At 45.2% G+C, this 16,789-nt stretch overlaps 1 protein-coding gene across 1 annotated transcript in view; it reads left to right on the top strand.

Annotated features, from left to right (window-relative positions):
- QRICH2 (glutamine rich 2) overlaps positions 1-16,789 on the top strand; it is a 131,018-nt gene that overhangs the window by 54,119 nt on the left and 60,110 nt on the right. Inside the window, 2 exon segments of the mRNA XM_073606189.1 lie at positions 275-385; positions 4,149-4,256. Coding sequence (XP_073462290.1) covers positions 275-385; positions 4,149-4,256 — 219 coding nt within the window.

Below are 16,789 nucleotides of genomic sequence, written 5' to 3'. Positions count from 1 at the left end.
GTCCGCACCAGAATCGGATCGCATGGGTGTTCACACCCATGGGATCCATTTCTGCAAATCGCGCTGCGTTTTGCAAACCGATTGCGGGGTGACGTTACACTCCAAGCTTTGCATGGACGGGTTGCGAATCCGCAGCAAATTCCCTGTGAATTTGCACCGCCACCGCATCTAGTGTGAACCCAGGCTGAAAGAGTGTCTTTGAACCTGTAGCTACACTCTACATTTCTACACTACAACTGTGTAACCTAAGCTATCTTAATTATTCTAAACTCAGGATAATCTGCAGGAGCTGGAACAGCGACTGGCCCTCTTGGAGATAAAGACAGCTACAAAAGGAGATGTGGGCAATTTACAGACAGAACATCAATCTGTCCAAAATAAATTGGTAAGTAAAATAATTTCCCAGAATTGCTTTACACCGCTTCAAGAAAGCAAACTTGTATTGTTGCATCCCAAACAATGATATGATTGTAGCGATTGCTACTTTTTACATATATAAGAAGGCCTCACACACACTGAGCTTAAAATGGTTGGAAAGTCAGTAGGTTTTTTCTATCTTAAAGCGGGGGTTCACCCACACCGCCAAAAAAAAAAAATATTAAAAGCCAGCAGCTACAAATACTGCAGCTGCTGACTTTTAATACATGGCCACTTACCTGTCCCAGGGTCCAGCGATGTCGGCAGGCAACGCCGAGAACCTGCTCGGTTCTCGGCAGCTGCCGCCGCCATCCTAGGTGAGGGAATCAGGAAGTGAAGCGTTGCGGCTTCACTTCCCGGTTCCCTACTGCGCATGCGCGAGTCGAGCTGCGCGTCCCAAGTGGTCACCGCTCTCTCCTGGGATCTGTGTGTTTCCCAGGAGACAGCGCGGTGGGGACGGGAAGAGGCGTAGACTCCCATGGGAGTCTATGCCGGAAGTGGGTGCAAATACCTGTCTTAGACAGGTATCTACACCCCCCTCCCCCCTGAAAGGTGCCAAATGTGACACCGGAGGGGGGGAGGGTTCCGAAAAGCGGAAGTTCCATTTTTGTGTGGAACTCCGCTTTAATGCATTCTATGCATTAAGATAAAACGCCTTCTCTTTGCAGCAGCCCCCCTCAGCCCCCTAATACTTACCTGAGGTTCTTCTCTGTCCAACAATGTCCACAAATGTCTCAGCCATCCAAGATTCTACCTCTGTATTGGCTGAGACACAGCAGCGGCACCATTGGCTCCCACTGCTGTCAATCAAAGTCAGCTTGCCAATCAGGAGATCGGGGGAATCGGGGCTCCATATCTGAATGGACACACAGAGCTGCAGCTCGGATCGGGTGCCCCCATAGCAAGCTGCTTGCTGTGGGCGCACTCAACAAGAGGGAGGGGCCAGGAGAGCCAAACAGGGACCCAAGAAGAGGAGGATCTGGGCTGCTCTGCGCAAATCCACTGCACAGGGCAGGTAAGTATAACATGTTTATTATTTTTATAGAAAAAAAAAACAAGACTTTACAATCATAGAATTTACAGGTGTTTGGTGTTTTTTCAGCTTGTAAAAGCACCTCTATAGTCTATGTGTCCATGCACACATAGGCGTTTACAGGCGTATTGGAAAAGGAATGTATACAGGGATTTACAGGCTTAAAAAAAAAACAAATGCGTGTTCAGGAGAAGAGCTGAAGAGCATAAAAAACACAGAATGTGCCTAAACATTTGTAAATACGTCTAAAAACGTCTAAATGCTAAATGCATTTAGGCGTATTTGAACATTTGCATGTTAATGCATTCCAATAGTGAGAATAAAATAATATTCTGGCCAGTGGAATCCATTAAGTTTCAAACGCTTGATGCGCCTAAATTGAGTGAACCATAAACGTGTGTGGCTTTACGTGCGTTCTTTTTAAGCAGCTTTTCTCTTGCCAGGAGTTCTGCCAATTCAGATTTGGAATACTTTAATAATCCCAAACGGAAATTACTAAAGGATTCAAAGAAGCAAAGCAAATGCCCTATGTGCATGAGGCCTAAGTGTTACATAGTTATGCCTGTAGGTGACAGTGCATGTTGTATACAAAGAATGTATTATCTCTTCCATGACTCCAAGGGTGCTGGAGGCCTGGAAGAAATAATTGATGTCAATAATGGATCTGGGTTGCTATATGTCCTGCGATTGCATTCTATAAAAATTCCAGCAAATTCCCAAAGAAACAGATCTTAAAAACATTTTATCATTGTTAAAGTTAAAAGTTATGCTTAAAGTGGAACTATGGGCAAAACAAAAAATGATATAAATTTTCAGCATTAGCACAGAAGTTTTTGTCTTTCTGTGCTCCCGTTACATAGTTGTATCACCTATTGATCCTGCCAGTAGGTGTTTTTTCATTTTCTGTAATAGCATTTTCACCCTATTAGTTCGCGCAGCAGCCATGTCACCGTGTCCGATATGAGTTTTTGGTGTGAGCTTTGAGAGTTAAACCATCACATAACTACTGTAAGGTTTTAATGGTTTGCGTTTTTGTTCTGTGAAAACAGTGAGTCATCAGCACTTTCACCCATAGCAGCCGCCTTTCCCCTAAGGTTACTAGGCCTATGGGTACTAGGATGCCACCAGGACTTAAGCCGCAGTGCAATATTCACAAAACAGAGATGCTCCTTAGCAACCCAAGAGAGAGAGAGTTCATGATGAGATTCAGATGGCTTCAGGATGCAGAGTGATTCAAGGTAGATGCAGTATGTAGTATGCAGGAGTGACCAGGATTGGTAACTGGCTATACACCGAGCTCCTTGGGGTCATGGCAGGCAGCAAGTAATGCCAGTGTTTGTTATCCAAGAAGGGTTCGGGACAAGCAGCAATCAGTAATGCAATCCATATCCAAACAAGATTCAGGGCAGGTGACAATCAGTAACATAATCCATATCCAGGAAAGGGTCAGGGGAGGTGGCAATCAGTAACATAATCCATATCCAGGAAAGGGTCAGGTGGCAATCAGTAACATAATCCATATCCAGGAAAGGGTCAGGGGAGGTGGTAATCAGTAACATAATCCATATCCAGGAAAGGGTCAGGTGGCAATCAGTAACATAATTCATATCCAGGAAAGGGTTCAGGACAAGCAGCAATCAGTAACATAATCCATATCCAGGAAAGGGTCAGGGGAGGTGGCAATCAGTAACATAATCCATATCCAGGAAAGGGTCAGGGGAGGTGGCAATCAGTAACATAATCCATATCCAGGAAAGGGTCAGGGGAGGTGGCAATCAGTAACATAATCCATATCCAGGAAAGGGTCAGGGGAGGTGGAAATCAGTAACATAATCCATATCCAGGAAAGGGTCAGGGGAGGTGGCAATCAGTAACATAATCCATATCCAGGAAAGGGTCAGGGGAGGTGGCAATCAGTAACATAATCCATATCCAGGAAAGGGTCAGGGGAGGTGGCAATCAGTAACATAATCCATATCCAGGAAAGGGTCAGGGGAGGTGGAAATCAGTAACATAATCCATATCCAGGAAAGGGTCAGGGGAGGTGGCAATCAGTAGCATAATCCATATCCTGAGAAGGATTAGGACAGGTGGTAATCAGTGTAATCCATATCCAGGCAAGGGTCAGGGCAGGTGGAAATCAGCGTAATCCATATCCAGGCAAAGATTAGGCTGCATTCACACCTGAGCGTTTCAAAGTCGGGCGTTTTTACCGTGATTTTACCGCATTTTTGCTGTGATTTTGTACAGGTCACCAATGTAAAAGGCAGAAAAACGCCTGTAATCTGCCCCAAAGAAACTCGTGCTCTTTTTTTAAGTTTAGGGCGTTTTTCAGGCGTTTTGCTTCAGGTGACAAAATGCTTAGATGTGAACAGGTGCCATCTGAAATGAATAGGATTTTGCTTGTTGGGCGTTTTACGAGCGATTTCTGAGCTGAAAACGCTCAGGTGTGAATTCAGCCTTAGAGTATATGTCAATCACTAGCATATTTTATTATCCAGGCAAAGGGTCAGTAGACAATCCAGAAGCAAGGCACATGAGCCAGAACCCTAACATTGTGAAATAAAAATAGATAGCATGGTCTGCATTCGTTTTTCCATGGTAAATGTAACTACAAAGAAGTGAAAGACAAAAGAAGTTAAATGTGAGCAACAATACACTTTAACATTGCTGATAGTTTTTGCGGTGTTTTGAATAGAAAGCTCTGGAGGACAAGCTGGCAGAGTTTCCCACTCCAGATGAGCTGAGCAATATGGTACAGTGGGAAATATTGCATGAGACTTTGGTGAGACGACCAGTGAATGTGGTAAGTAAAATAGACAGTAATGTTTTTATCATTGCTAGAGTTAGTCCTGCAGAATGCCATGTCCATGTTCCACAACGGAAAGCTGAACTCAGGGCACAAAAACCTCCATTTAAGTATACTCCTCAATAGCCACAAATGGTATAAAACCACTTTGTGTTCACCAAATACCTTTTCAAACAAAGTTATTACCTTGTAAAAGTAGCAGTAACATCATCAGTTGCTGTCCATAGCCTTCAGAGCTGAGGGAGGGATCCAACAGGCCCCACCCATAACTGGCTGCCTGCAGAAAACTTCAGTAAGGGGCGGAGACAAGGCCAGTCACCCAGCACAAAAGAGAGAGTAACAGCGACCTGGTCTTTATTACAGGAAGCTCCTGCACAGAGGTAAAGCTTCAGTTGATTACTGCACAGATCTGGAGGAAATACACAAAGCACACCAAGATTCAAGTAAGAATACACATGATGAATGAATTTAGACAATATATGCTTATCCCGGAGTTCAGCTTTAAAAGTCACAAATTTCAGATCACAAAACAACAAAGAACGGTATAGCATAGCATTATTGTCAGTGAATACACCTCTTTTGATCTCATTCCCAGTGTTCTAGTGTTTCACATAAGCTCACATAAGACAACACCAAAAAACAGAAATACATCTTGATGCACCAGAAAACACTATCAATATTTTTCATGACACATGGTAGTGCAGTGCATAGGTGCAAATGGGCGCTATAGATAAACAATGGCAATCCTCTTGTCATGCATTAATGTGCATTGAGCAACTTCACAAGTATGAACAAGTATGTCTTTTTATGCATTCAACACTTCCATCAGCATCATATGCCTGTGTCCTCTGCCACATGCCCTTGTTCATTCCTCTGACAGGACCACAGGACTACATAGATGTAGTGGTCAGAGTAAGGAACCATGACATGCAGAGGGAAATTACAGGTACAGGACACTCCCAAAAGTATGAATTCTCAAAGACACTAAAGGAGACTGCCATGCTGGAATGAGTGGATGTAGGAGACATGGGCAACCAGACAAGTAAGTATAATGCCTGACAGTGTCTTGTTAATTGTGGTTGACAATCTGTCCCTTTCTGTATTTGGATTAAATGCAAATCATTGGTAAAAGCAATGTAGAGACTGCTGCAGACTGAAAGTGTTCATATATCTTTTACGATTGACTAACTATGGAAGATATTTTTTAAAGAAAACCTGTGAGTAGGCAGATGCAATCTGTATTCCCCACTGTAGGTGGCTCTCCACTGAAGCAGCAATGCAGAAGGGGAAGGAAGTTGTGAGGAACTTGGTTTCTCTTGGTTCCTCTATGAATTCCAGTGGTCACAGGGAAACAGCTGTCCAGTTGGACACTGGCACCCTATGTGACTTCAGCGGCCATCTTGGTTCAGGAAGAGTGTATTTAAGACTCCAGCTCCCAGGTTTGGTGCGCTTCATGTGTGTGGCAAGTGTAGGGACAGGTTCGTCATCTGGCAGGGACAGTGCTTAGCGAAAGGAAAATTTCCAGAAGAAGTAGGGACCGTGCAGGGACTACATCTACCTCGCTTTAGGAAGCCTTCCCTTTGGGTGTGGACCCGCAAGGAAGCATCTTTCGAGCCTTCAGACCGATGTTAAAGTTCGTAAGTGGCTCTGGACAGTCATATTGCTATTACCTAACTTGGACTCTGTGTGTTTACTTCCTGGCACACCACTCTGCACCCTGCTCACACTTGGCAGCAGTAAGCAGGATATGCCCTTCTTTGCAGCTGCTGAGGAAGGAGGAGCAGGGATCACAATGGTGCCATTAATGTGGCCTTGGCCTTAATGGGTTAAACATAGTTACATAGTTAATCAGGTTGAAAAAAGACACAAGTCCATCCAGTTCAACCATAAAAAAAAAAAAAAAAAAAATATTGTACAATCCAATATACCCAATACTATACCCACAGTTGATCCAGAGGAAGGCAAAAAACCCCAGCAGAGCATGCTCCAATTTGCTACAGCAGGGGAAAAAATTCCTTCCTGATCCCCAAGGAGGCAATCGGATTTTCCCTGGATCAACTTTATCTATAAATGTCAGTACCCAGTTATATTATGTACATTTAGGAAAGTATCCAGGCCTTTCTTAAAGCAATCTACTGAGCTGGCCAGAACCACCTCTGGAGGGAGTCTATTCCACATTTTCACAGCTCTTACTGTGAAGAAACCTTTCCGTATTTGGAGATGAAATCTCTTTTCCTCCAGTCGTAAAGAGTGCCCCCTTGTCCTCTGTGTTGACCGTAAAGTGAATAACTCAACACCAAGTTCACTATATGGACCCCTTATATATTTGAACATGTTGATCATATCCCCCCTTATTCTCCTCTTCTCAAGAGTGAACAAATTCAGTTCCTCTAATCTTTCCTCATAGCTGAGCTCCTCCATGCCTCTTATCAGTTTGGTTGCCCTTCTCTGCACTTTCTCCAGTTCCCCGATATCCTTTTTGAGAACTGGTGCCCTATCTATGGATGCGCATGGAGAAGGATCTGCACAGCTGTGCCGACATAAGCTTCTCAGATAAGTTACTGAGGGATCAGTTTGTGGTGGGCATGAGGGCCGGCTCCATTAGGAGAGCCCTGCAAATGTGCAGCCCACCCCCACCTTCAATGACACTGTAGTGGATGTGGTTGTGCGGGAGCAGGAAGACGCTGAAGCAACCGTGATTGTGACAAAGAGACATGATCTGCTACACGTAGGGGAAGAGGTCTTGGTACTGTCTCCTCTGTCAGCCATGCAGACCCCCATCAGGGAACTAACCCAGAACATGGCATACTTGAGGCAAGAAATGTCCACATTCAAGCAAGAGTTGGCCCACCTCTCCAAGGGCGAGAATCCGCTATGGAGGGACCCGGATGAGGACCGGAAATGCTGGCGCTGTTGGTGCTTTGGGCACTAAGCCAGAAACTGTGTCCGGTCTGAAAACAAGAGCACCCAGAGGCCACCGTTAAACTAGAGGCTCCCGGGGCAGAGGAACGTCCCCCGGGAACGGCAACACAAGGTCCCAAAAAGGTCAGAGGCTTTGGTTGCGCCAAGTCCAGTCAATAACAAACTAGTAAATGACCAGATGGTCTCGTGTGTGATTGACACTGGGTCCAAAGTCACTGTTATGGAGTACGAGTTCTACGCCTAGTGGTTCTGGACCAGTTGGACTCCACCTGGCTGTTCCTGAAGGTGGCCAATAACCTACCTATTATGGTGGAGTTACCTGGGTGCGGCTACAGATATATGAACAGGTAGTTGAGCGGGTTGGGTTCGTGATGACCCGCAATCCCACATGTTCGGCAATACCTATCATCCTGGGCATTAATGTCCTAAAGGACCTGAACATACTCCACCTGCTGGCCAAGACTGAACAATTAGGAAAACTTGCACAGGGCTGTGGCTTGTGAGCTGTTTGGCTCAATGTGATCCGGGCCTTCAAGGCCTACTAGCAAGTAGCTAGATGACAGACAGAACAGTGGGCGTTGTCCATATGCCCCCTAAAACAAAAGATACTCCTGGCGCCCCTCCAAGAAGTCATCTGGTCCCTAACTGTTGGGGCCCGCAAGAGTCCACAGTGATGGCAGAGCCCTGCAAAGACCTCGAGGTGCCAGGGGAGTGGTTGGCAGCTCGCACTTTATTCAAGGTCCACAAGGGTAAGGTGCTAGTCTAGCTCATCAACTTGGGAACCCCCCTTAGTTCCACTACCCAATCACACCACCATCGCAGACCTCTACATGGTACCCAGTCACTGCATCTCCGAAGCCCAGCCAGGGGTGGAAGCTGTGTGTGCCCTGTTCCAAGCCGCCATGGCCTCCCTGGGCAATGAACAATACAGAGAGTTACTAACGCAACAGGCCGTCACCTTCACCAATACCCTCTGCCTCAGCAACATCTATTCCATCAATGACTAGAGAAGCACCTACTAATCTTCACAACTATTCCTGAGGACTTTGGCTACACTGAGGCAATTCTCCATCCATCTTGGAGCGTTACCACCATATTCCCTTGGCCCTCTGCCAGGGGTGTTACTCCATAACATGCTTCAGAGTGGGCATTCTGAGAGATCCACAGCTTGTGGGCTGCCCCTGTCGTTTTAGTAAGAAAGAAAGATGGAAGCCTGCGGTTCTGTGTAGACTATCACAAGCTGAATGCCTTTACGCACTAGGATGCCCCTTGCCCAGAGTGGAGGAGTCACTCATGGTGCTGGGCCAAGCCCAGTACTTCTCTACGCTCGACCTAGTGAGTGTCTACTGGCAAGTCCCAGTGAGGGAACAGGACCAGGAGAAAACAGCCTTTATTACTCACCTGCGACTTTGTGAAATCAATCGGATGCCCTTTGGGCTAAACAACGCCCCCAGTACTTTCCAACGGTTGATGGAGAGGTGTATGTGGGACTGCAGTTTAATCTAGTTTGACAATATCATTATTTTTCCAAACCTTTAGAGGAGCACATTCAAGATCTGGACCAGGTGTTCACCAGCCTGGCCCAATACAGGTTAAAATTGAAGCCCAGCAAATGCCGCCTGATGCAACAGAGAATCCAATATCTGGGGCACATAGTGGAGCCTGGGGGTATCAGGAAAGGCATAGCTGTGCAGCTATGCCCATGCAGAATTGCACGGCAGACAAGCGCATTCACGGCGCGTCAGCGCGCAAGACAACGGGCGCCTGCGCGCACACGTGCGCCTGTCACCAACATTGGCGCCAAGGGGGCTATTTAAAGTGAGTGCACCAAAGACTCTGTGCTGTTTGGTCTGCAGCTTCTGTGTGTCTGAAACCTGTTACCTGTGCTGACCCCTGATCTTGAACCCGGGTTGCTCTCACTAACCTTGTCTGCTTGATACCCTGACTTCGGCTTGTTTTGGGCTTCTCTTCTGCCTGCTGCTCTGCCTGCTCCACCAGAACGTTACCGACCCGGCCTGCCTGACTCTGCATCTGTTTCTCTGCCTGCTGCTGTTCTGCTCTTCAAATCGCACCAGTTCCTGTCTCACCTGCAATCCAGCCTGCCACATCTCTGGTCTACCCAGCCCTGCCGGTCTGCCTGTTGCATCACCAACCACAAACATCCAGCCATACCAAAATATTGTACTGATCATAGGCACTCCTGTGTCACCGTGCTTCTGTGGCTACTGTCTCAACCTCAGGGTCCCACAAGCCGATGCGGCAAGAGAGGCTCTCCTCTACACGTCAGGCTCACGATCCAGGTACGTGACAGTACCAAACAGCCATGACTGAGCCTGTATGGATGGATGGATGGCATGGATAGATACAGCTGTCATGTATTCATGTATTGGCTGGTTGGATGGATGGATGGATGGATACAGCGGTCATGTATTCATGTATTGGCGGGATGGATAGTTACAACGGTCATGTATGGATGGATGGATACAGCGGTCATGTATGGATGGATGGACGGTATGGATGGATACAGCGGCCATGTATGGATGCATGGACGGGATGGATGGATACAGCGGTCATGTATTCATGTATTGGCGGGATGGATGGATACAGTGGTCATGTATTGGCGGGATGGATGGATGCATACAGCGGTCATGTATGGATATAGCGGTCATGTATGGATGGATGGACGGGATGCATGGATACAGCAGTCATGTATGGATGGATGGACCAGATGGATGGATACAGCGGTCATGTATGGATGGATGGACGGGATGGATGGATACAGCAGTCATGTATGGATGGATGGACGGGATGGATACAGCGGTCATGTATTGGCGGGATGGATGGATGGATACAGCAGTCATGTATTCATGTATTGGTGGGATGGATGGATGGATACAGAGGTCATGTATTCATGTATTCGCAGGATGGATGGATACAGCGGTCATGTATTCATGTATTGGCAGGATGGATGGATACAGCGGTCATGTATTCATGGGATGGATGGATGGATGGATACAGCAGTCATGTATTTATGTATTGGCGGGATGGATACAGCGGTCATGTATGGATGGATGGACGGGATGGATGGATACAGCGGTCATGTATTCATGTATTGGCTGGTTGGATGGATGGATGGATACAGCGGTCATGTATTCATGTATTGGCGGGATGGATGGATACAGCGGTCATGTATGGATGGATGGACGGGATGGATGGATGGATGGATACAGCGGTCATGTATGGATGGATGGATACAGCGGTCATGTATTCAAAGGATGGATGGATGTATAAAGCGGTCATGTATTCATGTATTGGCGGGATGGATGGATAGATGGATACAGCGGTCTTGTACAGGCGGGATGGATGGATGGATGCATACAGCAGTCATGTATTTGCGGGATGGATGGATGCATACAGCAGTCATGTATGGATACAGCGGTCATGTATGGATGGATGGATACTGGATGGACAGGATGGATGGATACAGTGGTCATGTATTCATATGAAAAAAACGGGGGAAAGAAAGGGAAACTAATGCTCATCCAAAAATAGTCCTAATAAAGTAGGTATCAGAGATGTATGTAATAGTACATTTACATCACTGAATATGACCACCTATATCATAATCTGTAGATACTGTCACCTGGAAATAATGAAAATAGGAGCTCCAGGATTTTTATCCTCTGAATATAAGGGCATATGTACAAAAAATTAGGAAGGTTCCCAAAGATATTCTTCAAAAAGGATATACCGGTTTAGGGACTAATAATCTTTATTGAAAATCCAACATATATTAATTAGGTAAAAAACATTATTATAAATAGATGTAAATAACCTCCTCCAACACAGATAATTAAAATTAAGAAAGAGAGAGTCCTAATGAGACACCGGTGTCCACCACAATCAGTCATGCATACTACTCATCCATCCCATATAAACAAATCTTCTCAAAAAAGGGGATGTTAATTAATTAAAGGCTTCACTTAACCAGAAAAAAGTGTATGTACATACTTTACTGGTTCTATAAAGTGAAAAAAGTGAAAAAGATCATAAGCCTGTAGAAACACAGCTTCTTTATGTTGAGAGTTCGTTCTTGCCGTTTTGAGAAAAAAGTGCAAATGCTTTGCATGATTTGTATGATTAATCTAATTTACATTGAGGCATTAGCCATTTGGCCAAAGAAGAGGGGTGGAAACGGGAGGCAGAGGAAGGACAAAGGAGGAAGTCCAATCATGAAATGTTTTAGCAAAGAGACACTTGTATATTTATCATATGTGGGGATTTGGATCACAAATTGATTAATGTAAGGGGGCGACAGTCAAGGAAACAAAGCGGTATAGACTCTGAAAAAATTTCCCCTTATATTTGTAGGGGGGCTGACACAGCTCACCGTACTGACATCTTGTTCTGTGTCTTACTTGCCTTTTATTTCAAGTCCATATGTGTGGTCCAATCACTTCAGAAATCGAGTGTAGAGATGATATCATCAGAAATAGTGCTGACAGGGGTCTTTGCTACATGATTAGACTATGAATCTCTCCATATGTTTCTCCAAACAGATTGTCTTGTGATAATATCGCAGGTGTGTCCACACACCATACAAACAATGTAGTCTTAGCCAATCCCGATCTACCCATCCAAGAGATGGCGAAATATTCAGACAGGGACCCGGGATGTTTGAGTAGGGTTCGCTGTATAGGCGGACAAGCCAGTGCTCACACCACAGAGAACATGATAGTATCTTGCTTACATGTTTCGCTTGTAAACCAAGCTTCCTAAGAGCATGCGCAGTAGCTCACTAAGTGTCCTTAAGTATCAGCAGACTTAATTAGATAGTCTGTAACTAATGCAGGCACCTAAGTCATACTACCGCCAATTCACCATTCATTCTCACATCGTGCAAACACAACTTTCTCCCAGGTGGCCATCCATTGCCAATTACCTGCACATGGACAATAAACTAGTTATAAGGTCTATTTTAGACATAACAAAGCAGTGATTTTAATATCACATACCATGATTATTAACAGTAGACGGAAAGCAAAAACAGAAAACAAAAAAACACAAAAAAACAAAAAGCAAAACATCAAAAATAATAATAACAGGGCATGTTCGTTAGATCTGGGGGATATTTTAGGGTGTTGAACACTGCACCCTGATCATCTCTCAAAGGAACAGTGCAGACATCAAGAAAGTCCTGAGTGTCAAAGAACCATCTCATATTAGGCTCACTACTGTTCTAAGAATACTGATAAATTGCACTCATTGTTCAACCCTGCGGGCTGCATACTTTTTGAATTAATAATCCACATTTTCTCTTTCTGGTATAGTATCCTGTCAAAGTCCCCCCTTCTTGGGGGTAGGTTGAGCCTATAAATTCCTTTACATTTCAGGCCATTTGGTTTCCCTCCATGGGCTTTCAGAAATGTAATGAAAGTGGACGTTCATCATCCTTATTGATCATACTTTGGACATGTTCACCGACTCGTATTCTAAGCTGTCTTTTCGTCTTACCCACGTAGATCAATCCACATGGGCAGGTTAACATATATATATAACCCGATCTGTTTCCTTGACTGTCGTCACCTTCACATTAATCCATTTGTGATCCAAATCCACACATATGATAAATAAACAAGTGTCTCTTTGCTAAAACATTTCATGATTGGACTTCCTCCTTCCTCTGCCTCCCGTTTTCACCCCTCTTCTTTGGCCAAATGACTAATGCCTGAATGTAAATTAGATTAATCATACAAATCATACAAACAGGGCAGGACTTAGGGTGGTGGGGGCCCCTGGGCTTGAGTCACTTTTGGGCCCTACCTTCTATACATTACTTTAAACCTTTCGTTTTCTTTTAAGCGCGCCACTCTGATACCGTTTGTCCGCCATTACATCACTGTCTAATGCAGACAGGTTTTCTCAATGGCAGTAAACGAGTCACTACGTAACTGCCGATAACCAATCAGCAAACCTCAAGATAAGAGTTTAGGAATTTTAAGGAAAAAAACTATTTAAGGAAAAAAGCTTACATTTAAATGCTCAATGCAGCCTTGCGCAGCGTCCATCTGCATGCTTGTCCACTGTCATTTGCAGCCTTGTCAGTGTCATTCGCAGCCTTGCCCAGTGACATTGCAGCCTTGTCAGTGTCATTTGCAGCCTTGTCAGTGTCATTTGCAGCCTTATCAGTGTCATTTGCAGCCTTATCAGTGTCATTTGCAGCCTTGCAGGCTTGTCAGTGTCATTTGCAGCCTTGCAGCCTCCATCTGCAGCCTTATCAGTGTCCATCTGCAGCCTTGTCTGTGTCATTTGCAGCCTTGCCCAGGCTGCAGTTAAACTGCAGTGACTTGTCAGTGTCACTGCATTTAAATATGGCGCCGCCGAGATATACAGAGCCGGTCCTGTGTATCTCGGCTCCTGTCGGCTTTTCTCAGCTCCTCTCGCAGTCCCGCCCAGTCCCGCCCTATGATGGACATAATACAGGTCCAATGGCGGGACTGAGTGTGAGCGGAGCCGAGCGCCGCCGATATACATACATAGCCGAGTGTACTCGGCTAGCTCCGCTCACAGTCACGCCCAGTCCCTGTGTTATGTCCATCATAGGGCGGGACTAGGCGTGACTGTGAGCGGAACTAGCCGAGTATAGCCAAGTACACTCGGCTGGGGCCCGCGGGGCCCATGGGCTTGAGCCCAGTCAAGCCCAATGGTAAGTCCTGCCCTGCATACAAAGCATTTGCACTTTTTTCTCAAAACAGCAAGAACGAACTCTCAACATACAGAAGCTGTGTTTCTACAGGCTTATGATCTTTTTCACTTTTTTCACTTTATAGAACCAGTAAAGTATGTACATACACTTTTTTCTGGTTAAGTTAAGCCTTTAATTAATTAACATCCCCTTTTTTGAGAAGATTTGTTTATATGGGATGGATGAGTAGTATGCATGACTGATTGTGGTGGACACCGGTGTCTCATTAGGACTCTCTCTTTCTTAATTTTAATTATCTGTGTTGGAGGAGGTTATTTACATCTATTTATAATAATGTTTTTTACCTAATTAATATATGTTGGATTTTCAATAAAGATTATTAGTCCCTAAACCGGTATATCCTTTTTGAAGAATATCTTTGGGAACCTTCCCGATTTTTTGGTCATGTATGCATGTATTGGCGGGATGGATGGATACAGCGATCATGTATGGATGGATGGATACTGGATGGACGGGATGGATGGATACAGCGGTCATGTATTCATGTATTGCCCGGATGGATGGATACAGCGGTCATGTATTCATGCATTGGCGGGATGGATGGATACAGCGGTCATGTATTCAAGGGATGGAGGGATGTATAAAGCGGTCATGTATTCATGTATTGGCGGGATTGATGGATGGATACAGCGATCATGTATTGGATGGATGGATGGATATATACAGGGCTCATACACACATTTTATTTTTATATATAAATATGTGTGTATATATATATATATATATATATATATATATACACACACACAGAGTAATGAGACCACATATAATTGTCTCTACACATATGTGATTTCATTACTCTGCGTGCACATATGAAGAGGATATACTGGTTTGTGCGCATTAATAAGACATATACTGGACATCTATTGGCCCCTGAAAGGCGCAGTAGTAAGGATCGGTCAGAGCTCTGTGCAACTCTATAGAGCAGGGATCAAAATTTATAGCCAAGCCTCAAGGGTTATTTTCCACCAGTGCCCCACTCAACCCCTAACCTATCATACCCCGCCCCTAAACACGCCCTCATAAATCTCATGAAACAACCCTTAAATGTCTTATGCACAATTCATTTACAAAAATATATATTAACAACAACTTCAGTGCAGACTCACCTGTGCCCCCATGTGAAGCTGGAATGGGCACAGTGAGGCTGATAGAACGCATCCCAGCTTTGGACCGCCATTCTGTCTATCACAGGCGCAGGTCACGAGGAGGCGGGGCTTTGTCGAGCAGAGCCAATTATAATGTTAGCTGTAACATCCATCCTGCCAATACATGAATACATGACCGCTGTATTCATCCATCCATACATGACCACTGTATGCATCCATCCATCCCTCCAATACATGAATACATGACCGCTGTATCCATCCATCCCATCCATCCAGTATTCATCCCGTTCATCCATCCATACATGACCGATGTATCCATCCATCCTGTCCATCCATCCATACATGACCGCTGTATCCATCCATCCATACATGACCACTGTATGCATCCATCCATCCCACCAATACATGACCGCTGTATCCATCCATCCCATCCATCCAGTATTCATCCCGTCCATCCATCCATACATGACCGCTGTATGTATCCATCCATCCCTTCCATCCATCCATACATGACCGTTGTATGCATCCATCCATCCATCCAGTATCCATCCATCCAGTATCCATCTATCCATACTTGAGCGCTGTATCCATCCATCCATCTCGCCAATACATGAATACATGAGCGTTGTATCCATCCATCCATCCCGTCCATCTAGTATCCATCCATCCATACATGACCACTGTATCCATCCATCCCGCCAATACATGAATACATGAGTCCTGTATCCATCCATCCATACATAACCGCTGTATCCATCCATCCATCCCACCAATACATGAATACATGACCGCTGTATCCATCCATCCCGTCCATCCTGTCCATCCATCCATACATGACCGCTGTATCCATCCATCCCGTCCATCCATCCATACGTGACCGCTGTATGCATCCATCCATCCCGTCCATCCATCCATACATGACCACTGTATCCATCCATCCAGTATCCATCCATCCATATATGACCGCTGTATGCATCCATCCATCCCGTCCATCCAGTATCCATCCATCCCGCCAATACATGAATACATGAACGCTGTATCCATCCATACAGTATCCATCCATCCATACATATCCGCTGTATGCATCCATCCATCCCGCCAATACATGAATACATGACCGCTGTATCCATCCATCCCATCCATCCATCCGGCCAATACATGACCACTGTATCCATCCATCCATCTGGCCAATACATGAATACATGACTGCTGTATCCATCCATCCATCCCGTCCATCCAGTATCCATCCATACATACATGACCGCTGTATGCATCCATCCATCCCGCCAATACATGACCGCTGTATGCATCCATCCATCTCGCCAATACATAAATACATGACCGCTGTATCCATCCCGTCCATCCAGTATCCATCCATCCATACATGACCGCTGTATCCATACATGACCGCTGTATGCATCCATCCATCCCGCCAATACATGACCATTGTATGCACCCATCCATCCCGCCCGTACATGACCGCTGTATCCATCCATCCTGCCAATACATGAATACATGACCGCTTTATACATCCATCCATCCTTTGAAACAATGACCGCTGTATCCATCCATCCATACATGACCGCTGTATCCATCCATCCATACATGACCGCTGTATCTATCCATCCTGCCAATACATGAATACATGACCGCTGTATCCATCCATCCATCCCGTCCATCCATCCATACATGACCGCTGTATCCATCCATCCCGCCAATACATGAATACATGA

Source organism: Aquarana catesbeiana, linkage group LG12 (assembly GCF_042186555.1).
Source record: "Aquarana catesbeiana isolate 2022-GZ linkage group LG12, ASM4218655v1, whole genome shotgun sequence".
NCBI lineage: Eukaryota > Metazoa > Chordata > Amphibia > Anura > Ranidae > Aquarana > Aquarana catesbeiana.
The sequence above is the reverse complement of the archived record's forward strand: the minus strand, read 5'-3'. Positions and strand labels throughout refer to the sequence as shown.